Genomic DNA, 23,979 nt, shown 5'->3' with positions numbered 1-23,979 from the left:
ATCTATAATCTAACTATAGTATGTGAACATATTTCTCCAAAATCAATACGTTCAACAAATGGTTACACGATTTAGTACAGCTTTGTCCAATCCTTTTGTACTCCAAAGGAATTACGAAACACTGGTTCAGGTGTTACTTAATACTCTATATGAAGGCAGTAAGACACTAATATTTATAGAAGTGCAATTATGCTCTCTATAGCCTGGCGCAAAACCTTGTCATAACAGAAGTGGAGGAGAGAAAGAGCAGCAGATGCTTATGGCTTCTAAGAGCCACTTGTGTTACTAAACACCAATAAAATCTGTCCAAAGCAGAATCTTACTAGGCTGAAGTTTAACCATGACCAACACTGGCGAAACAACAGTGATATGCAGACGGATAAGCAGTCAAAACACTCTGTAGTTCTCTTGAGTCACTTATCTCTTTGGCAATGCTTTTGTCAGGGTGGGGTAATGCGAGTGAGACATAGAGTCGTAAAGCCAAGCAGGCAAATCTTTCTTTGTCGCTTTGTCGCATGATGGTCTGTGCTTTGGAACCCAATCAATCAGGGGACGATTTGGTCACCAGTCTGCGTGAATAGCGGCTATAGCCGTGGTGGGCCTGGTGTGCTGAACAGAAGGGTGATTTGTGAGGAGGTCCAAGCGAGACTGGCTCAATCTCCTCCCTGTTTTACTGGCACTCTCTGCTATTATTAGCAGATTAGGCATCTGAGATTAATTGGTCGCTTCCAAGTGTTATTTAATTCACTTTGGGTATCTGTGGTGCAGAAGAAGGGAACAGGTACTGTATGCATGCACTGAAAAGGAGCAGGGAGGGCACTGCTGGCGATTTGTGGTAAATAAGGGGTGTATGCATGCAGTCATGTTTCTATACTAAACAACAAGAGCAGTGTGTGGCACTCCCTTCCAATTGATAGTAAAATACAACAAAAAAAATTGTAAAAACAAAATGTAAAACTCTTAACTCTGTATATAAAACGCGCATGGCTTCTATATTGAGCTTGTTCAAGCATAGAGAGTTTGTTTTAAAGCCATGTCTTGTGTGCCAATACTTTAGCAAAACTGCAGAGATCTTGGAGTAACTTTACCAGAAGACATTAACATTAGGGATCTGCCTAATTTTAATATTCAAATATCTGTACAAGTTAATGAACGGATATGCAGTGAAGCGTTAGGAGAGGGAGAAAAACATATTTAATGTGGCGTAATCAAGTATCATTTTTCCACTGCAATTAAACATTCCTCCTGTCGGTGGTGGTGCACGTGTTTATGAGTGTGACAGATGTAATATAGTGAAATAATGAACTGAAATATTAAACGCACAGCAAAAGCTTGACTCCATGTCAGTTTCACTAGGTAGTCTTGCTGTAACTGCACTCTGGCAGCAAATTCCATGAAAGTTCCACCTGAGCTTAGGAGTGAAGTTCTCAACGAAGTAACAAACTTTATACATAAAACCACTTAAAAAGAGAACGATGTTAAAGTACACGTTTTCCTTGTTGCATTTACCACACCGGCAACACGGTGGCTTAGTGATTAGCAATGTCGCCTTGCACTTCAAAGGCCTCGGCTCTGTGCATGTAGTTTGCATGTTCTCCCAGTGCTTAGTGGGTTCCCTCCAGGACTCCTGTTTCCTCCCACAGTCCATAAACATGCTAACTGGCCCATAGTGTGTGAATGACAATCGGGCGTCAAGCAGGCAACCCGACCCCCTAACTGTAATTGAAATGACGGGTATATCCCAGGGGTATATATGTCGCCCGATGTGCTGGATGTCATGCGGACAGACCAGAAATAGAATTTTTATTTTCGTCAAATCACTAAATAAAATGTATTTGAATCCTTCATGTGAAAGCAGCCAGCACTTCTGGGGTAAAGTGAGATAAATCTGCAACAGAGTTAACCAAATGATGTCCACAGTTCCTAACTTTTAAAGAAAATATCCTTATTGGAAATGTTTTGTCTCATCCTGTGAGCTTTGCTTCTGGCTGCCCACTCCTACAGGCATGAGAGTAAAACCTAACCCACTCACAAGGCTTTTCTTTTAGTCCCAATGCACACTTCTATCTATCTTTCCCACCACAACAGTGCCACTTGCTGAAATAAAATATTGCCAGACGCAGATTTTCTTTTGCATATTATTTAACCGACTTCATTAGGAAGTGGGTCAAAACAAATAACCAAATAGTGATTTCAGTATGAAAAATGTGGAGTTTCAAACATTTAAGTGGGTTCGCAAACTTCACTACTTAAAATACGACACAAACACCAGGAACATATTTTCTGTGCCGGAATCGAAAATGGTGTATGTAGGACACTAGTTAGGGAGCAAAATGATGTCATGTACATGTAATGTAAGCAGGAGTTCAAGAAAAAAAATATATAATTACTTAAATAACAATCTAACAGATGCATCAGTTCCCAACTGGATCCAATCGAATCATCAGTGAACTGAAGAGTATTGAATCATAACTTTTTTAGCTTTATCATTGATGTATCACATACACTACTGTGCATGTGGGGATGCATACTATAGCATCTGAAAAGAGAGAGTTACACGCCTAAGATACCATTAGTGCTTAGACCTATCTTGGAAAAAAATTGACTTTACATCTAATGTGATGAAGGGGAATTGGTGGCTCATTGTTGGGCTTCTCGCAAACCTAGCCACTGAATGCCAGCCATCCTTAGTGCTGGATCCAAGACTAGATAGCAGGGTTGGCTCCACTGTGGGTGATCCCCCTTTTAGCAGCTTGTAATGCGAGAAAGAAATGTTAATAATGAGACATGTTTAAAAGTAAATCAACCACAAAGAAAAGAAACGAAACCATGGCAGTCAATCTACCCCTGAAGATCATTATCCTGGTAGAGAAGACAATCTGTTCACACACGTTAATCAGAATGATTCAGTGACAACTATTTGGCCAATCAATGGTTTCCAGTATTTTTTAGCCACCCCACTATGTCCAGAGTTTGCTCAAAGTCGCAGTACTGATGTACAGCTAGCGTGACAGTGGAAACACCAAAAAAAAAAAATAAATGTTGGATCCCTTGGTTCATTTGCTAAGCTGAGTCTAGCCGAGCTGCAACACCTGGCGGAGCAGCTCTGTGCGATTTTAGTTTTGAACACGTTTGTCGATTCACACTGACTGCCTGACCAACTCTCGGCTGCTCACCATCTATCCAGCAGAATAAACAGGAGACTAATATAATAATAATATCAGAAGACGTGTGTGTATGATATGGGCTTCAAAGAGACAAAAAGCACTCAGGCACCGAAATCTGGCATGTTTAAACATTATAATTAAATATTATCATTTCAGTGAACAATGAAGGACAGTCATTCAAACTCTTTGTCAAAGTCTTCATTAAAATATAAATATAATTATATGGCAGCTCTCTAATTAAAACACACATCTTCAGCTGGAGCGGCCTGTTCATGATTGAGAGCCAATAGACAATAAGCGGCTGACACTGGCAGATGGCTGGGTTCAGATAGAGAAATGAATTGTAATTAGCCTTGTCTCTTATGGGATGCCTCCTATTCTTCAACGCAGACACCCCCTCCCCAAACACCCCGATATTAGTGGCCTTAATGACCTTTAATGTGTTGGTAATGCCTAATCAAAGACGATTTTACAACAGGATTAGCGGGAAAACAGAAGAGTGGAGCTAACTTAAAGCTACAGGCTTAGAGCTGTCTTGCACACTGGTTGGTGAAAACACACATATCAACCATAACATTAAAACCAATGACAGGTGAAGTGCACAACACTGATTATCTCATTACAATGGCACCTGTCAAGGCGTGTGATGCATTACGCAGGAAGTTAACAGACGACTGGGTCGCAGCATCTCAAAAATGGCAGGCCTTGTGGGGTGTTCATGGTATGCAGTGATTAATATCTACCCAAAGCCATCCAAGGAAGGGCAACCAAGAAGTAAACTGAAGTCAACACTGGATCATACAGCAATGAAGGGAGGCCGGTTTGATAAATCATGTTCAGGTTATCATGTGTATGGAAGAGGATGAGCTATGGCAAGCTGGTAAAGGCAGTGTACCTGTAAATTGTACTGGAAAACCTTGCAGCCTGGTATTCATTTGGATATTACTTTAACACCTACAGTATTACTTTATTACTTTACGTACAGTACCTGCTACCTAAACAAATGCAGACCCAGTACAATACAGTTTCTAGCAACAGTATTCCCTAATGGAAGTGACATCTTGCAGCAGGATGATGCACACTGCCAAAATGTTCAGGAATGACTTAAGGAACATAATAAAACTATGAAGGTGTTGCCTTGACCTCCAGATTCCCCAAATCCTCTGCAGGATGTACTGGATGAACAAGTTTGATCCACAGAGGCCACATCTCACATCTTACAGGATTTAAAGGATCTGCTGCTAATGTATTGGTGCCCAAAACCCTAGCACACCTTCAGATGTCTTGTGGAGTCCATGTCTCAATGGGTCGGAGCTGTTTCCGTGACATAAGGGGAAACCTACACAATATTAGTCAGGTGCTTTCTTAAGTTATGGCTGGTGAGTGCATTTTGCAATAGTTTTCTGAATCTGTTTGCCATTTATTTTACTCGAGCTTCCTTCCTATTTCAACCATTACAGGGAAAAGCTTCAGGCATAAATTTACATCATACATAATATTTCCGACTAGCTATAAAAATTCAGGCCTTGATTTTCGAATAATGGACTTTAAAACTGACATTGTGAAATTAGTACACCAAATGAACACAGACCATTAAACATAGTGGTTAGCATAAGTATTCACTCTCTTGAGTGTTGCATATTTTCTAATAGTACAACCTCACCTTGCATAGCTCTTTCAGAGTTACCAGTGGCCTACTGGTTGCTTCATTGATTTTACCTGGTTAATTGGTTTTTGACTTCTGGCCTCATCTAGACAGAGATACGGTTGTGCCATATCTCTCTAATCACCACTTTAATATTTTTTTAATTGCATACATTTTTGTAAACTAAAGTGATTTCAGTATTATGTGGTATTGTCTGTAGATAATTGTCATGACATAATTTTAATATAACATGCTTGTAACTATACAAACAAGTTCAGGTTGTATGAGTGAAAGCTTTAAATTGAGACTGTTAAAGGCACTACATAGAAAAATAGCTTCTCATTTATATACAGTACCAGCAGAATACAGCTTTAGTTCTTACTCATTACTCTTACAACATTTTTTTTACACACTAACGTATCCTTTAACCATCTAATGTCCTTAGCAGAAATGTGTGTGTTTAATGCACTATAACATTAAAACCTGTTTTTGTTTAGTTATTTAGTTAACACTTAGCCAACAGTCTATCCTAAATTAAGTCGAATAATCTTCAGTTATTTACAGTTTATATTTTACCGCTCAACAAAATGAATTGTAATTAGCTTCGTCAACTGCCATCAGAGGTGACCAAAGCACCACAAGGCTTGCTCAATCTTGCTAATTAACATTTGCAATTTGCTGCTAAATTGTCCTTTAATTTACAATAATTTACAGTCAATCACAGGTGAAGCCAAAGGAGAAATCAATTTGGGAAAACTATTATCAGAATATTAGTTCTTCATATTTTATTAATAAGTAGCATTCTTTCCAAAATAAGAAGTTAATTAGACACTTTTGATTGACTGCATTAATATAGAAGGCTCTAAAGCATATTATGTTGCTAGAAAACATTTTGCCATGCGGTGATTAACTATGTCAATTATACAAATTTGGTGATGGCAGAATTTTGTCTTACCTGCCAATCTATCATAGTTTATGGGGTCTGGACATGAATTTCTTCCAAGCAAAGCTTTTTATTTCCTTTGCATTTTAGATTGTTTATTAAAAACTTCAAGACCTTAGGTCTAAAAATGACAGACAAAGCTCAGATTTATATAATTCTATATTTTCAAAAAGCAATCAATAGCTAACTATCTGAGCCTAATTTAACTTATTGTTAGTTATTGTTTTAGATGCCTGCAGTTTCTTATACTCAATCTTATGCTGATATATTTTTTTTTCCTGTCACCTCTAGCTGGTCCCTGTAGCCTGGCCCCTGAGCAAAAGAACGCAGTTTTTTAGGCATATAATAACATCCCAGCAGACTGACATCCAGTTTATTAAGGAGGAGGTGTTAACAACATAGATTCAGACAATTTAGAAGAAAAAAAGTGGTTTTACCACTTTTATACCAAAAGATAACAAACATCTTTTCCTTTTTTCATTTCCTTCTTTCATCATGAACATGCCACACGTTTAGACATAAAAGTAGTTAGCAAACCTTATCCTAGTCACCTGCACACCCACTGATAAGAGTAATGATCACTCTTACGCTTGCTTCTCCGAAAAAAAGGCATAGATTGTGTCTTGACATTCAGAGAAAATGCTCACTGGTGCCCTCTAGGCACAGAACAAGAAAGCAAGAAACTCATGCATGACCTTGACAATTTAAATCCTGCAGTCAGACAAACATCCCAAAACCTGCTCATCACTTAAAACAACTACACACAATTCATCCAAACACCAGATCATAAGAGGAAGGACTTTCTCAGGAGAGATGAGCACTGCCTCTCTGGCTCATGCAACCAAGCGAGGTGAGGTTCAGTTAATTAGGAAAACAAGCTCTAGAGTTGTTCATACATTCACAGAAGCACTTTTCCCAATTGGGGAACTTTCTTTCAGCTCTGATAATGAAACACAAGTCAAACACTGATGTATTCATCATCCCAAGAGATTATGTTACCTGAGCAGGAGTAGACCAGGTCTTACAGAAGGACAAGTTTTTAAATCCCTCTCCTTAGACAATCTGCATCCATGTGTGAACACATTTACACTTTCAGCATGTTATGGTGAACTTTCAGAACAGCACACTGTGGTTTGGGACGCTGTGGTACATCTAAGATGCCCAGAAAGTACAATGACAGGTACCGTCACCCAGAACCATCTACACTGAAAGTACTTTAGAAACCTTCAGGGACTCTTCAACCAAAACAAATGATAAAATATGACCAACATGGAAAGTCTTTATACAGAATTCCTCAAAATCCTTAAACACTCAATCTACAGACTCAAGTCATCTCAATTAAATTGTACTAATCTTAAGCTGTATTCAGACTAGATTGGGTTTACATATAGAGATGGGGTAATGTTATCATTACTGTAAGTCTTCGATCGGTTGATTACTGCGGTGATTTATATTAGCTGTTAACAGTTCTTTTTTGCCTCAAACTGATGCATTGAGTAGCTTCTCATTTTTTTACAAGATTTTTATAAAGAACAGCTTGTACCTCCACAAGCCCCATAAAAAATGCTTTAAGACAATAATAACAATGTTTAAAAGGATTTTCTTTTATTTAGACGATATACTGTATATGTAGCACACATGGAAAGTCTAGTGGGATGACCATCCATACTTCATGAAGACACACCCAGGTCTGTGATTTATTTAGAGATCACATACAATGTGCAAATTGTGCACTACAGACATTCTCTGTCAGCATTACTTATGAGATATTTGTCAGGAAATCCTGCTTAAAGAGTTCTTTAACTTGGGTAAGTGCAATAGCATATTAGACAAAATCTGGGCATAATTGTCATATTTATAAAGCCAGCTCTGGCAACTCACACAAAACCAAATCAAACTGCATTAAGTTTTTCATCAGAACCATCTCCTAGGACCTACACATCACATTATAGTCAATATCATGCTTTATATCAGAATCAGAAAGCTACTGTACTGTAGTTTATCCTTAATGCAACACTGGGTTGAGTTCACGCCATTATCGCCATCACATAAAGCCAAAATGCCCATTATGGATTATTAATAAATTAATTTATATTATTAATGATTTATATCTTAATGAGATTTACAGTGCAGCACCTACATCACTTTTGCAAAACATTAAAATCCTAATTTATTAACAAGCGCTAATTGATAGCAATAAATTACAATGAGAGTGAAAGATGTGGGATGTTTAAAGACGAGATACAAATAATCACTGCATGCAAGTGTGTCATGTGCAAAGGAGAAGGAGAAAACAATCTATAAATTAGGGTTTCCATCGTATTTATAGCCACTGTGATTTCAGGGCTGTAAAAGACTTCTATAAGAGTCAAGTTAAAAACTAAAATTTTTCACATGAGCAAAAATGTGTGTATAGTACAGTGCTTCTTCAACGCAGTGAGATTCCCTGACAACTATTCATTATTCAGTAGAAAGCACAGAGAGTGCATTTTTTTTCTATTAGATAAGAGTAAAGTACTTTTTTTCACTTTGTGTACATGCTGTTGTAACTGGAGGTACTGTATAAATGTCATTAAGGTCTTATATAAAACCAGTTTTTGGCGTAGATGTATATTAGTCATGACTATTTAATAATTTTAAGATACTGACGTCATTATCTTTTTCAAATTCAAATTCTATTTGTCACATACACAGTCATACACAGTACGATATGTAGTGACCTTAAATAATTTTTTTTTTAAAAATCACAAAAAATAAGAGAAAATTAAAGCGAAGCAAGAAATAAATAAATAGTTTACCTATAAGAAGTTAGACCAAAAAAAAATAAATATTAAAAAAATATACAAGAAATATAAAACTTTTCCGTATAAGACAAAATAAATTTAGATTTGGATGCAAATAAGAAGTGGAATAAATGGAAAATGAAGTGTGCAAATGAGAATTGTGAGTGCAAGTGTGCAATATGCAATATGTGTGCAAATGTTGCAATGTATGTGCAAATGTGCATTGTCCATGGTTGTCCAGTCTACAGTGTAATGTGGAGTGTGCACAGATGAGAAATCTTTATACATCATTAAGTCGCACTTAATACAGTACATAACATAATATATAAAATTTCACAACTATAACACATCTGCATAAATCAGTTCAATTAGTAATCTAATATTAAAAATCTGCTCACACTTGATCATCTTTAGACTCCAAATCGTTACGGAAAGCATGTTTTTCACCGTAGCTCCATCAACACTTATCATCTGATTACCAGTGTACCTGTAGCTAGCTGTAGGTCAAGCGATCCCGACTGATGTACCTTGTCTTCAGTGTTAGGCTTCAATGCCATGAGGACTGAGGACTATGTCAAGTAGACACCTGTGCAGTAGATCTAGCAAGCCCTAGGAAGAGATTAACTTCACTGAATTGGGATTAATTAAGTGGGTTAATTAATAGACTATGCCAGCTCATTGTTTTGCATTTGCAGTGAAAGACACCACTCGGGAGAGACTTGGCAGCATCCAATCAATTTCATGGGGCTTTTATAACTGGAGAGATAAAGCCAATATTTAGCTTTCCATTTTTCTCTGTTTTTTCCGGCCGGTTTGCCCTGTCAGTGGCTGTGCTCGGCTGGGCTGCTGTGGCCTGGAGAGAGAACAAGGACACATCTGTTCCACCCTACAGCCCTGGAGGGGACGCGTCCTGGTCTGCCCTCCCTTTCTGTCTTCTCTCACTTTCTTGAAAAGCCATTTTAACAGAGAAACCTGTGATAAATTCTACATTGTGCTTCTGGGTAACTACATGCACATTAATTATAACTCACATTATAAGCAAACATGTTTACTTGTGATGCTGAACTTTGTGGCTAAAAGCAAAGACATGTTCAAAAGTTAGTACCCCCACTTTTAAGTCTATGTTTTTTTTTATGTAAAAACAACAATCATTTTGTGTAAATACAACCTCAGGCGGACATCAATATATCATATTTTTTTATATTTAATATTTTTTACAACACCGTCATTTATTCAACAAAAATGACGCAAAAGAGAAAAATGATATATAGTATACCATAGATACTAAGTACCCCATAACCATAGCTTGTAGATCCCACTTTAGCAGCAATAATTTGAAGTAATAATTTATTGTATGACTATCAGTCTCACATCATTTTAGTCCATTCTTCATTACAACAATGCTTTAGTTGTTTGTGGTTTTTGGCCATTCGCTTATGCACAGCTCTCTTAAGGTCCTGCCAGAGCATTTCAGTTGGAGAGAGGTCTGGACTTTGCTTTTTTTTTCAGCCATTCTTTTAGAATTTTTCAGAAATTCTTCAGATTATTGACCCGTTGCATAATCCATCAATCGGACAGATGTCCTCATAGTTGCCTCTAGAAAATTTTGGTATAAAGATGAGTTCATGGTCAACTCAATAACTGCAAGCCTATACCATGACTCCTACATTGCCTTGCTTGACACTGTTTATAAGATGTTCCTGCTGAAATGCTGTTTGGTTTTTGCCAAACATGATGCTGGGCATTAACAACTCCAACAACTCCACTTTGGTCCCATCTGTCCATAAGCCATTACTTCAGAATACCTGTGGTTTGTTTGGATGCAGTTTTGCAAACTTCAGTTATGTTTTCCATGTTCTTTTTAGACAGAAGAGGTTTTCTCCTGGCAACCCTTCCAAACCAACCATACTTGTAGGTCTTCGTCTAATTGTGCCGTCATTGACTTTCCAGTTTTGCACACTTTGTGAGTGTGTGTGCATGTGGGGGTGCGAGAGTATTGCATCAGCCTCACCGGCTTTATAAGTGGATTCGGGAGTACGATGATGAAAGAATCTGTGATAGTGTTCTAATAATGATTCATCCAATTTTGAAGTAACTTTAAATGGACAGAAAGATTTACAGTTTTAATGCCGATTGGTCGTATGAATATAAATAACACTAGAGCATTAGCCTCACGCCTTCTCTTTAAACATGGTCAGCTGACCTCCTTGCATCTCTGGGATTCCCCATTTGATTTGGAGAGAAAATCTTGTGAGAGTAAAAACATGGAACCAAAACAACTGTCACATGGGAACAGATTATAAATATACAATTTCATAGAAAAATGATCGGCAGCTTTATAAAAAGAAAGCCACTTTCAGTTTCTTTTTAAAAACTGCCATTGCCAAGAGGAAACATAAATTACAGTTCAGGAAGGTCTAATAATATTATTATATGTCTAACATCTCCATAATAATTATATATCTAATAATATCTCTATTATTTCTTATTTTACTTAATTTACATGTTTTTTTTTAATGGTTTTGATTGTTTTTATATGCAAAAATATAATTATATATAATTATAAGTAATATTTTTTGGTGACTGGAACCATTTCCTTTGCCGAGGTACCGCTGTATGAATATATTAACAATAACCAACCACCACCCTATTTTTACTGTGTTATGTGGTTTGTGTTGTTTATATTGCATCTGGGGGAGAAATACAGTAATACTTTAATACTCTATACAAAACAAGTGTATTTGCATAAATGATGTGATCACAAAATTTGCAAATAATTTATCTAAACTGATATATCGTACATTGGAATTAAACTGTTGTTTTCCTGCTGTAGTCCATCTGAGGCTATGGATAATTTGTCAGTCTTATTTAGCCTATCTACCAGCGTTGGCCAGAAACGGTTTGGCAGGTGGACCATTTTCACTACACAATTGATATTTGTACAGTCAGGCACGGCAGTGCTACTGTGGCTTTTGATAATTGTGTATTCGTAGACACAGCTAGACAAAACTTTGAGTGTCAATTTGTGTCAAATCTGATATTTTTTCGTTGGTGGCCATTTCTTATCCAAGCAGTGAGAATGAGGTGTTAAAAATACTCAGGAAAGCCGACATGCCTGATGCACTCACACCAGTGAAACCTCCACTGAGTTGCCTGTTCCATATCAGTGTCACTTCTATATCAGTGTCACTTCTATATGAGAATGGTCAGTCAGTCCCATGGTAGTTTGTTTCCATTAATGAGTAGCGATGATGGAGGAGAATGAAATGTGAATCAAAACACATGATATCCGGTCATTCATTTTTTTTTTTTATGTATAAAAGTGTTTATACGGTAATTCCTCAACCCTGCATTGGTTTAACATTCAGACTGTAGCTGTGTAATGTATCTGAAGAATTGCTCAGTAAATATCAATTACGCATCATTTAAACACACATACAAAAAAAATCAAATGCTGTGAGCTCCAGTCTCCTCTATTTCACGGACACTCAGGAAAAGCTTTATTGGTCGATTCATGCATTATAAAAGCCACTAGGAGAGGGATGAATAAAAATAAGGCTAGCTTTCAAGAGAAAGAAGGCGGCTAATATAAAGGGAGGCAGCACAATCTCAACAAACCATCTTTTCATCCAGCAAAAGAGAGGTGAGTCATTCCTCTCCAGCAGAAGCCCTTGACTTGGATTGCTTTCAAGCAGGCCTTTCTGCCAAGCTATCAAAAACAAAAAAAAGCTGCACCTGGGTGATGAGGATCCCCAATCCAAGAAAGCAACAGTGCCATTCATGTGCAGTGAACTCAGCCATGTCAAAGCCTCATGTCTACATCTCCCCCTAATGAGTGTGCTGATAGTGAAAGCAACATGGAACATGCCACTGCGCTGCCCATCACATCTCGACAAGCTTCAGCCCTCGAAATTACATGCGTGAGCACAGTGAGTTAATGATCACTGCAGGGGTTCGGCTCTGCCGAGAACATGGGTCAGAATTCGGCAGTTTGACATTAATCGTGTGGCTTGTGTGGTTAGGTCAATCACACGTCCACTCGAGTAATTCACAGACCAAGGATGTAGACAGTGCCATGGAAGTTCCAGGGGAAATGTAGAATCCTTGGATAATGAAATGTGAACTACAATTCAATGCAAAAGAGAAATCTACAACACACTTCTCAACAAGATGTAGTCTCGATCAATACTGTCAGTTTAGCCAGGCAGGTTCTCAAAGAAATAAATCTACTATATATCAGCATGACATACAAGCAGGGTCTGATTAATAGCGCATTTCATAGATCCATTTTTCAGAATGCATAAAGCATGACGAGAACTCATAGGTGTATCCATCATCCCATGGGTACAGCAGACTCTACAATCTCAAGAGCGCTGCACTGTATTGTGTCGCACAAACAACAGTAGGTCCTGATAATTAAGAAGATATACTGTGAATAATAAATACAAACAAAAACGGATTAAGATACACCTTAGAATATACATAAGGATCCTTGTGTACTTAAGATACAAGCTGAATTTATGCAGGGATGGATAAGGTGCAAGGTTGTAAAGGAGACTGAAGAAGAAAACCCTGAAAGTGCTTTACTGTATGAAAGCATGGAAAAGAAGTCGGTTTGGAGCATTAAACGTTCAGGGCTAAAGGACTGTCTAGCCATTGCCTACACAGCCAGAGAGTGACATATTGGTACAGTGAAGTTGGCAAATACTGTCAGTCATAATTCTCACTGAGCACAGATGGCCACGAGTATCTATTATTGTGCCGAAATAAAATGGTTCATGAAAGGATAGTTGATATTCTTTGATATTTCGATGCCCTTTTCTTATTCAACATAGTGTCGTTCAGAGATGTTTGAGATCATTTTATTGAGAAATTAAAGACAGAATTAGTGGCAACATTAAACAGACAACAAACTTAGAGCGCCAATGTAGCTCTCCTAGAGTTATGTGTAAAAGTTTGTACTCCCTCTTTTAATTCTACGTTCAAGTTTCTGGGTAAAAACAATAATAAAAATCATCTCATCGAAGCGGGTCTCAGGACTAGGCAAATACAACCTCGGACAAACAACATATAACTTTTTTCACCATGCCATGATTTATTTACAAAATGTAGCCAAAACACCAAAAAACATAAATAAATTGGACAATACTAAATTCCCCTTCTTCCTGCTTTCACAAGATTTAAGAGTATATGTTGCAGCCAGGTGCTGCTAATCGTCAGCCCTTGATTAATTGATCATCAGCAGTTGGGCAGACCTCTATAAAAGCAGAAGTTTTGGCAGTTTGCTAGTCTGGAGCATTCAGGTGTATGTTAACACAATGCCAAGCGAGAAAGACATAAGCAATGGTCTTAGACAAGCAATGTTGTTGCTACACATCAATCTGGAAAGGGTTACACAGATATTTTTAAACAATTTGGAATTCAACGTTCTACAGTGAGAAAGATCATTCATGGTGGAAAGCATTCAAGACAGCTGCCCAGGATTGGACGTCCCAGCACTTTCACCTCAAGGTCAGACCATACAATGCTTAGAGAAATACTAAAAGCACAAGAGCTGCATCTCAGACCATACAAGACTCACTGAGCATGATGGATGTTAAAGTCCATGATGGCACAATTAGTAAATGACTGAACATGTACAGTTAGTTTGGAAGGGTTTGGAAAAGACGCCTTTACTGTCTAAAAAGAACATGGACTTCAGGAACAATGTATTATGGACAGATGAGACTGAAGCAGAGTGATTTGGCTAGTAAGGTGTTGGGTGATAACCAAACAGCATTTCAGCAGAAACTCCTTATGCTCACAGTCAAGCATGTATGTGGAGTAGTGCTGATTTGAGTTAATTTTGCAGCCACTGGGCCTGGGTAAGTTGAGAATTTGTCTGTAGACCAGAGTATTCTAAAGGCAAACATGAGGCTATACAGGATGTTCAACAGCTAAAACGTGGTCGAAATCGGGTCATGCAACGGGAGAATGATCTGAAGCACACCAGTAACTATATATCATATATTTAATATCTTAAAAATGAACAAATCAAAGTTTTGGAATGACCTAATAAAAGTCCAGACCTCAACCCAATTGAATTGCTGTGGATACTAAGAGAGCTATTTATGAGCAAATTCCAAAAAACCTCAATGAACTAAAGCAATTGGACAAAATTCCTGCACAATGCTGAGAGACTGATAGTCACCGAGAAAATGATTACTTAAGTTATTGCTGGTAAAGGTGGATCTGCAAAATATTGAATCATAAGGGTACTTAGTATTGCACACATTTTTTGGCTTAAGTTTTGATAAATAAATAATGGCATGGCAAAAAAAAGTTATATGTTTTTCATCTGAGGTTGTATTTGCCTAATACTAGCTATGATGGCACAAAAGTGGTGAAGCTTAGGAACTTCATTTCTTTAAGCAGAGGGCTCAGAGTTCAGCAAAACACATCAAATCAGCAACAGCATCAGCAGTAAACACAGCACATCTCTTACATTTAATGAGTTCTATTGTACAGTACTGACACATATCTTTGCTTTACAGTCATACCATGGGCTATACAGATTGCACTTTGTAGCTCAAGTGCTTAAAAGTTGAGGCACGTCATTCTGAGACCTCAATTCAAACAGATCAGATGCAACATTAATCTCACTGCACCATTATCAGAGGGCAGTCGGATGGCTTTGCTACGGTGATACGAGATGGTTAAACTTCTTAGTATTACAGAATTACAGCATTAATATTACATCACAGCGTGAATATTGCATGCCACTAACCATCATATTTTAATTAAGAAGAATGAAATGCAACGTCTAAGTTCAGTCTAAACCTCTATTTAATGAAACAAAATCTAGAAAAGAAATATATGCCTTCTCCCCCTGTGTGTTCTGTGTAGTAGACGGAATGCAATGATGCAAATACAGTCGGAACAGACACAAGTATTCTCTACAGGCAGCCTCAGTTCCATTTTACTCAGTGTCACCTCCTTGACTACAGCAATTACCAGACAGATGAGTAGCATCTCTCCGGCTGAGAGACATGAGGATTAACCTAGAGGGCAGGAGAAAGTCATCCTTCCTTCATCCCACTATCTATGGGAGCTCATTTAGACTGGACTCGTCCTTGGTGGGGCAAATGTGGAAGCCAAAGGCAAATTTTTCTTTGAGGGAAGGAGACAAACAGGAAGCAACTGTTGGTAACAGTATGCATGTTATTGTCCTAATGACGTAGATGAAGATGAGCAGTTACTGAATTTAAAGTAGAGTTCTGTCTCCCTCAAAAACTAAGCGAATATGCATTTATTTAAAGACTTAAAATTAATATAAAAATTAATATAAAGGTATCATGCACGAGCAGTAGGAGCTCTGGTTTTCTGATTGGAGGGTTGACCTGGTTTGAGCTTCACCAAGACTGGGTTGCCACTGTTGCCCTTATCTCTATGCCCCATTCAACCCAGCGCTTGCATGTAATGCCAGTTTGAAGCCGAGTTAGAAAATGGGCAGGTTGTGACAGAAGGGGCACTTAGCATAAAATTTGGCAGATTATATAGATTGAATGATCTGATGTGGCGCCCCTTATACATTAAGAAAACATACAGGGTTCTGCAGGGGTGAATAAATTATTACATTTGATTCTAAGATTACGTTTGATTCTAAGATTATTATTATTATTATTATTATTATTATTATTATTATATACAGTTTATCATATTCATCTTTACATGATATACATGTTTTACTCATAACTTTTTAATTATTTGACCATTTTTATTGTTACTGAACAAGAAATATTTTTGAAATATTTATATTTATAAATTTACATTTCCATGACTTCTTCATTTACTCACTAAGGTTATGCAAATTATTGCACTCCATTGTCAAGTAAAACAAGACAAGCAGCTAAAATGTAGAATAGCACATAGAATGTTTCTAACTGATTAAAGTTTCTAAACTGAATTTGACTCAATTGACGAGTAGGCATAAACCCAAGGGTCTAAGGGTGAAAGTATAATCAGACCGGAAGCTTCAGAGACTGTCAGCAGCATCTCCATGAGACCACACTGACCTGTGCTCCTGCTCTGTCCTCATATAATTATACAACAGCTGCTTGTGACCGCTTAAAGAAAGCCTTGAATTAACCAGAGGTTTTAATTAATTAATTTGTATGTTTGTGCATGCATATTTGAGTGGCTCCATTGAGTCCAGCAGTGTGGCCCCAGTTTTGAGCCTGCAGCATGCTGAATGTGCTTACTGCATGCCTGCTGCTTTATAAGCAGCCTTTTTAATTAGAACTAATTTGGGTGAAGAGCATGATGACGTGGCACAGCTGCTTTTGAAACCAGTGTTCTTCTCTTTTCTTTCTTCTCTTTTTTCAGTCGATGTATGAATGAAACCTTTACCCGTTTATTTTCTCTATACAACCCTTTAGCTCCAGCCATCGAACGATACTTTCTGCATCCAGCAGTGAAAGACACGTATCATAACCTCTTTCAACAAGAAACAAAATACCGACGTCTACCGTCTCCATTTCCTCTTTCTCCACAGAAATGTTGAAAGCTGCAGGTTTATTTGTTTGTTTGTGTTCCAATTTCCTTCGAGCCCCACCATGTTATCTGTCCGGCAGGTTAGTAAGGACTGAGGAGGAGGGAGGGGTGCAGGGGGAGGGGGGGTGTAGGTGCGCAGACAGGGGCCTGTCCCTGACAGCCTCTCTGTTTGCATAACTGATTGGGCCCTAATCAAAAGTGAAGCGCCAATTCCAGCTCTCCCTCTCGTTCTCCACAAAAAACCCAGTGAGAAGAAATAGAGGAGTGGAAACTAAAAGACAGGGTTATTATACACCTCTGAGCGCTCTTGGGTTTGGAAAGGCTGTGACCTTGACTACGCTCGAGCCTTCAGCTCTCATCAGTGCGGCCCGTGTCCGACGGCGCAAATCAAGGCCGAACAGAGACGAGACAATTCAGTCTGCAGAAATAGAGAGGAACGGCCATGTAATGTGGGGCGAAATCAAAAACCTAGGCATGAAGAAAGCGAGGCTATATTCTATGGGTAAGATAAAATAAAGATACAATTATTAAATAGGGAATAGATGGCTGCATTTTCTGTCATGGAAATTGGACCAGCTGCTGCATTCTCTTTACCTGGCACATCCAGCAGGCAATAACCTTCAGTGTTTTATTATATTCTACAAACGCTATGTTCATATGTCCTCATCAGTAGGACGTGACACAGCGCTGTTTATATAATCTCATAAAACAGGGAAATTATGGAAGGTTATTTTCACACTCAAACCATTACACACTGATTAACACTAATAGCTGGAGAGATCTACAAAATTACCAAAAGAGAAAAAGAAGAAGAAAAAAAAAGCATGATTTTGGGTTATTCTTACAGGATAAGACTTCACACACAAACAGTACATTTTCCTGTGACCTGTTACAAATGCAGTCACCTGTGGAGATTAAAAAGAGTGCCTTGAAAAATATTACCTTCCCTCTATTCAACAGTCAATTTGAACCTGCGCTGCAGCTGAGCTTCTGGTAAATCCCCAGGTGCTACAAGTTGTCTGGAAAAAGCTCATTCACCCTAGAAGTTTAACACCAAGGTCATTGACAATACCTGAAATGGAAGAGATGGAGGGCTTCAATCTGAGTGGCACTGGGAAAGATAATTTTACAAGGAAAGCCGTAGGATTAAAGGACAAGTGAAAAGGCTCTTTCTTTTTTAGCTATGAAACCACAGGTGACGTTGAAGTAGCTGACACTGTGTTGAGTCACTGGCATGATCTACAAGCCAGAGCTGAGAAGCAGAACGGTACAGAGTCTCACCACCCAACACCTCCATGAGGTCAATATCTCCTCTAAAATCGCACATATTCAATAGATCCTAGTACGGAAACATTTAGAGCAACCCCAGAGGAATATAATGTTTGAGCATGACCATCTTTTTCTTCTTTGACAGATATTAGATAGGTATTAGAAAGCTTTTTTTTCTAGGAAGTGCTTCTGAGAAAAGACCACAACATGCAGCCCAATACTAAGCTAGGCCTACTGACAGAAGAAGCAAAAGATAGGCTAATGCTAACTGAAAGAGAGAAAGAGAGAGAGAGAGAAAGAGAGAGAGAGAGAGAGAGAGAGAGGCCTTCGTGCACATTTTAATCCCCAACTCCAGGCTTAGTCACAGCAGAGCTTTCTCAAGTGCCTGCCAATTCATGCTCGCTCATTATCCCTTCCCTCCCTCATTTATCTATCCAGCACAGCTCGGGAACAATCTGTCTCTCCACCAAGTCCTTTTAAGACACTTGTTTGAGGTTTATTTGCACCCTGGCATCAAAGTAGTACAGCCATGTCCTTTATAAAGCGGCAATCAGCTATATTTACACAGCGATGGTAGCATATGTATTTTAGCTTTTGAAGCTGCCCATGAGGTCCTTTTAACTACAAGGAGTCTTTTCTGAATTAATATTTAAATGCTTTTAAACATTATAAATGATTTATTTTCTTTTTACTTGCATATAAAACGAGTTTATTAGTCTTCTACTTATTATTAGAGCACTTTAGGTGGTGCTGTTTTTTTTCGATGCAGGAATGAGCAAACAGAAAGGAATAAAAGGATAAAAAAAAAGCACTTCATCATCACAGCAGCTACCTGACGCTCTGCTCTCTAACTGATGCTGTAATGTGTGTATGGGATCCAATTCAGTTTGTCATGCTTTTGATTAAAAAAAAAAAAAAAAAAAAGTGAGTTCAGTAAATTGCGAATCATGTGATCAGGGTGAGGCAGAGCACTGTAATGAATACTGGGAATACTTATGAGAAAAACCCTTTCATTGAATAGCATGAAAGGAATCAACATAGCAGAAGTGCATAAAGTTTATTAATCACCATTAAGAGTATAAAAGAATTTAAGACAAAAATAAAAACATTTTCTAACATCAGCCACCATCCAAAGTCGCTAGTTGTAGTCAGAGGCAGATTAATGCTAGTCGGAGGCAGGTAAACGCTAGTCAGAGGCAGGTATGTAAGTGTCAGAAGTAAGTGTGTAAATACCCCTGTGGCGTGGACACAGATCTGCGGAATTTTGGCATTAACTTCTTTGTACGTATGCGCAACTAAACTTTAAATAAGACTTTTGTTTTATTCTGGCTTGTGGGCAAGAGTCTACATTAAGAGTAGCAGGAGCAGAGTCAGTAGATAACCGATAAAGCATTGTGGCACTGCGCCATAATCAATTGTATTGTATTCGGCAGGTCTGTGTCTCAAGCTGCCTCTCGAGGACGGGTTCTTTTCCTAAGGAAATTCATTACACCCATGATAAGGGTACTTAATCACATCACATCAATTCAACCACAATTGCTACAGAGATTTGCCAAGACTAGTTACTACAAATTAGGAAAACACTTTCCCCTCACATATACATACTGTATACAGAAGTACTGGCATGCTGTGCACGTGTGTACGGTTTTACTGTATATGAACTGCATGGAAATGTCTCAAGTCTTATAGTTTAACAGGATTCCAATAGGCGCTGGGGTCTGGGTGTATCTTTATGTATATTTTCAGCATGGGGCTTCTGCGGGGAGCGAAAAGTGAGTGGGTGTGTGTGTTTACTGGCCAGCAGGGAAGCCATTACTAGATAGCAGCAGGAGAGAGAAGCTACATACAGGGCTTAACAAGATGGAACTTACCAGGGAATTGGTAGCTGTAGCTCGGGGCAAAGCCAGTGTATCCACGGCCGTACGTCGCTACGATGTTTGGGTAACCTGAAGAGACAGAAGAAAAAACAAGTACTGTGATAAACCATCTAGACCTCCCAATGAACTACTATTACCCAGTACAGAAATCCAAGCCGACACACACACACAAAATACAATTGCACCTGCTCATCCACCCATACACCCACGTTTCACACTTTCTGGTTCCCCCTCCACAAACACCTTCCAAATAGGTGCTAGATAACAGATTAGCAAGATGGGGAAGCACACTCCGAGGTAATGAGCAGTGTAAGTATCATAAGAAGTGATAGCTGTTTTCTTCCCTGGAGCTCATCCTCTTCCCTGTAGCGGTGAAAGCGGACATATTCGCTGCTGTCACCCCTCTCTCTCTCTCTCTCTCTCTCTCCCACCCAACACTGCTGTCATTGATCGATAACCTTTCTTTTATAGCCTGGGCTAATCGATCATGAAGGACACGACAGCGCGAGACAATGGCAAGCTGATAGCCGTGCCAGGACATCACGGATTAGAGTCTCTCCGAACCGCAGAGCTTCAGCCGCTCGCACGCTAATACCGGATGAGAATGGCAGGAATATGATCGAGCGATTGCTAAAGTCATTCCAAAGTGGAGTGAAAGACAGAGCTAGCATGCTGGAGCTTTAGTCCGGAATTTACTCGCAATCTGTTTTACCCGCTGGTTGCTGAGGCAGAACTTTTAAATGAAGGCGATTTGGTGAGTTACTCGGCTTCCCAGCGGCTCATTTTCTGAAATACATCGTTGACTTCTCCATGGCGAAAAAAATAGCAAATCAGCAGTATATGCGTGCCTGTCTCTGTTGGAGTGCATCTTGATGGTGCTGTTTAAAAAAAAAAAAAAAAAACACTGGGATGAGACTCAATGCACATGCTCAGGCCGTCTCCCTGCCAGCACTGAGGAGTGGCTACTGCTTGAGCCTCCATGCAAAACCGAGGAACCGAGGCCCAAGGACTCATTGTTCTTATTCTGCCACAATGCCTTATTATACAGTAGCAGGCTCCCAGACACTAAATGTCTGGCCAGGCTTCAATTGCAGCAGTTTGTGTAAATAAATGTAACAACCATATGCAGTCATCAGACACCATCACTGTAAAGATCCCAAGAGAAACTTTCTTATACAGTAAATGTCATTTTTCTCTTTTTTCATGCTCAAGATCAGCTCTGTCTAGACTCCACTGCTCTAAAAAGCTGATAAATCTCAATGATATCCGCTCTACATACAGTCATGTGAAAAAATTAGGACACCCTTTGAAAGCATGTGGTTTTTTGTAACATTTTTAATAAATGGTTATTTCATCTCCGTTTCAACAATACAGATAGATTAAAGTAATCCAACTAAACAAAGAAAACTGAAGAAAAGTCTTTTCAAGATCTTCTGTAAATGTCATTCTACAAAAATGCCTATTCTAACTGAGGAAAAAGATAGGACACCCTTGCCCCTAATAGCGAGTGTTACCTCCTTTGGCTGAAATAACTGCAGTGAGACGGTTCTTGTAGCCATCTACCAGTCTTCGACATCGGTCTGAGGAAATTTTACCCCACTCCTCAATGCAGAACTTTTTCAGCTGTGAGATGTTTGAGGGGTTTCTTGCGCGTACAGCCCTTTTCAAGTCACCCCACAGCATCTCAATGGGATTCAAATCTGGACTTTGACTTGGCCATTCCAGGACTCTCCATTTCTTCTTTTTCAGCCAATCTTTGGTTGATTTACTAGTATGTTTTGGGTCATTGTCATGTTGCATGGTCCAGTTCCGCTTCAGCTTTAATTTTCTAACTGATGGTCTCACATGTTCTTCAAGCACCTTCTGATACACAGTAGAATTCATCGTGGATTCTATGATGGCTGACCAGGTCCTGCTGCAGCAAAGCAGCCCCAAACCATGACACTTCCACCTCCATGCTTCACAGTTGGTATGAGGTTCTTTTCTTGGAATGCTGTGTTTGGTTTACGCCAAACATGTCCTCTGCTGTTGTGTCCAAATAATTCAATTTTGGACTCATCTGTCCAAAGAACATTATTCCAGAAGTCCTGGTCTTTGTCAACTTTATCTCTGGCAAATGTCAGTCTGGCCTCGATGTTTCTCTTGGAAAGCAAAGGTTTCCTCCTTGCACACCTCCCATGCAAGTTAAACTTGTACAGTCTCTTTCTGATTGTAGAGGCATGTACTTCTACATCAACAGTAGTCAGAGCCTGCTGTAGTTCTCGAGATGACACTTTAGGGTTTTTGGAGACCTCTTTTAGCATCTTGCGGTCTGCTCTTGGGGTGAACTTGCTGGGGCGACCAGTCCTGGGCATGTTGGCAGTTGTTTTGAAAGCCCTCCACTTGTAGACTATCTTCCGGACAGTGGAATGGCTGATTTCAAAATCTTTTGAGATCTTTTTAAATCCCTTCCCAGACTCATAGGCTGCTACAATCTTTTTTCTGAAGTCCTCTGACAGCTCTTTTGTTCTCACCATGGTGCTCACTCTCACTTCAACAGTCAGGAGCACACCAAACTAAATGTCTGAGGTTTAAATAGGGCAAGCCTCATTCAACATGCAGAGTAACGATCTACTAATTATGTGCACCTGGTGTGATATACCTGTGTGAGATCTGAGCCAATTTAAGAGGGAATACATGTGAGGGTGTCCTATCTTTTTCCTCAGTTAGAATAGGCATTTTTGTAGAATGACATTTACAGAAGATCTTGAAAAGACTTTTCTTCAGTTTTCTTTGTTTAGTTGGATTACTTTAATCTCTCTGTATTGTTGAAACGGAGATGAAATAACCATTTATTAAAAATGTTACAAAAAACCACATGCTTTCAAAGGGTGTCCTAATTTTTTCACATGACTGTAAATCATAGGCTTGTTTATACAGTATTTTTGGTTCGGGTAAGTGAAAACATATGACAGTGTATGTGAGAGCTGATGAATTTAATTTGACAGTAGGAAATGCTCAGTAAAGAAACTGACCTTCTTTAGAGTTTAACATTTTAGTAAAGGCTTATAGACTGCATCCTTTTTCGCTTGATATAACTGAACAGGATCTTGAAGGCTAACTTACGTGTTTAATTATATACTAGACTAAATACACGATGCAAAATAACACTACAATGCAAAACATTATGTCCGATACTGTGTAGGTTCCCATTGTGCCACCAGGGCAGCTCTGGCTCCTTGCAGTATACCGTAACTCCACAAGTTCTCTGGGGGTGTGTTGTGGTGTCTGGAACCAGGACTTGGTGCTGTGGTGCACTGGTTTGTCTCGAGCCTTTCTATCATGGCCAGCATCAATGTATTTTGGCGATTTGTGCTGCATTGTTTTTTTGTGTAGGATCACCCGGCCAACGGGTGAGTCTTGGGTGCCCATGATCCTGTAACCAGTTTACTGGAATAGAACTGATAACCAATGTTATTTAATTTACCTGCAGGTGGTGTTAATGTTATGACCGATTTATGTACATTGAAATAATTCAAATTCTTTATTTTCTTTAGTTACAGCTACTTATTTAAACAAGTGAATGAGCAATAAACAGAAGTGATGTGTCAAATATTAAATCCTAACTAAAACGCCACCCTGCTTCATCTAAGTGATATTATACAGAATAACAATCATATAGGCAACATTTATTCTTACATTTCCACCAGTTTAAATTTAAGTGCCTGATTAAACCTTTTATAGGATCCTTTCTCAACCTGTCCTCTATGATTTAAATTTTAAC

At 38.8% G+C, this 23,979-nt stretch overlaps 1 protein-coding gene across 8 annotated transcripts in view; it reads right to left on the bottom strand.

Annotated features, from left to right (window-relative positions):
• Positions 1-23,979, bottom strand: part of msi2b (musashi RNA-binding protein 2b) — a 260,386-nt gene that overhangs the window by 36,157 nt on the left and 200,250 nt on the right. For all 8 annotated transcript variants that reach the window (XM_053507328.1, XM_053507327.1, XM_053507329.1 and 5 more), the window contains exon 10: positions 20,211-20,285. In XM_053507328.1, the coding sequence (XP_053363303.1) occupies positions 20,211-20,285 (75 nt within the window). The remainder of the gene's footprint in view (positions 1-20,210; positions 20,286-23,979) is intronic.

This window comes from Clarias gariepinus, chromosome 11 (genome assembly GCF_024256425.1).
Source record: "Clarias gariepinus isolate MV-2021 ecotype Netherlands chromosome 11, CGAR_prim_01v2, whole genome shotgun sequence".
NCBI lineage: Eukaryota > Metazoa > Chordata > Actinopteri > Siluriformes > Clariidae > Clarias > Clarias gariepinus.
This window is presented reverse-complemented; position numbering and strand designations above follow the sequence as displayed.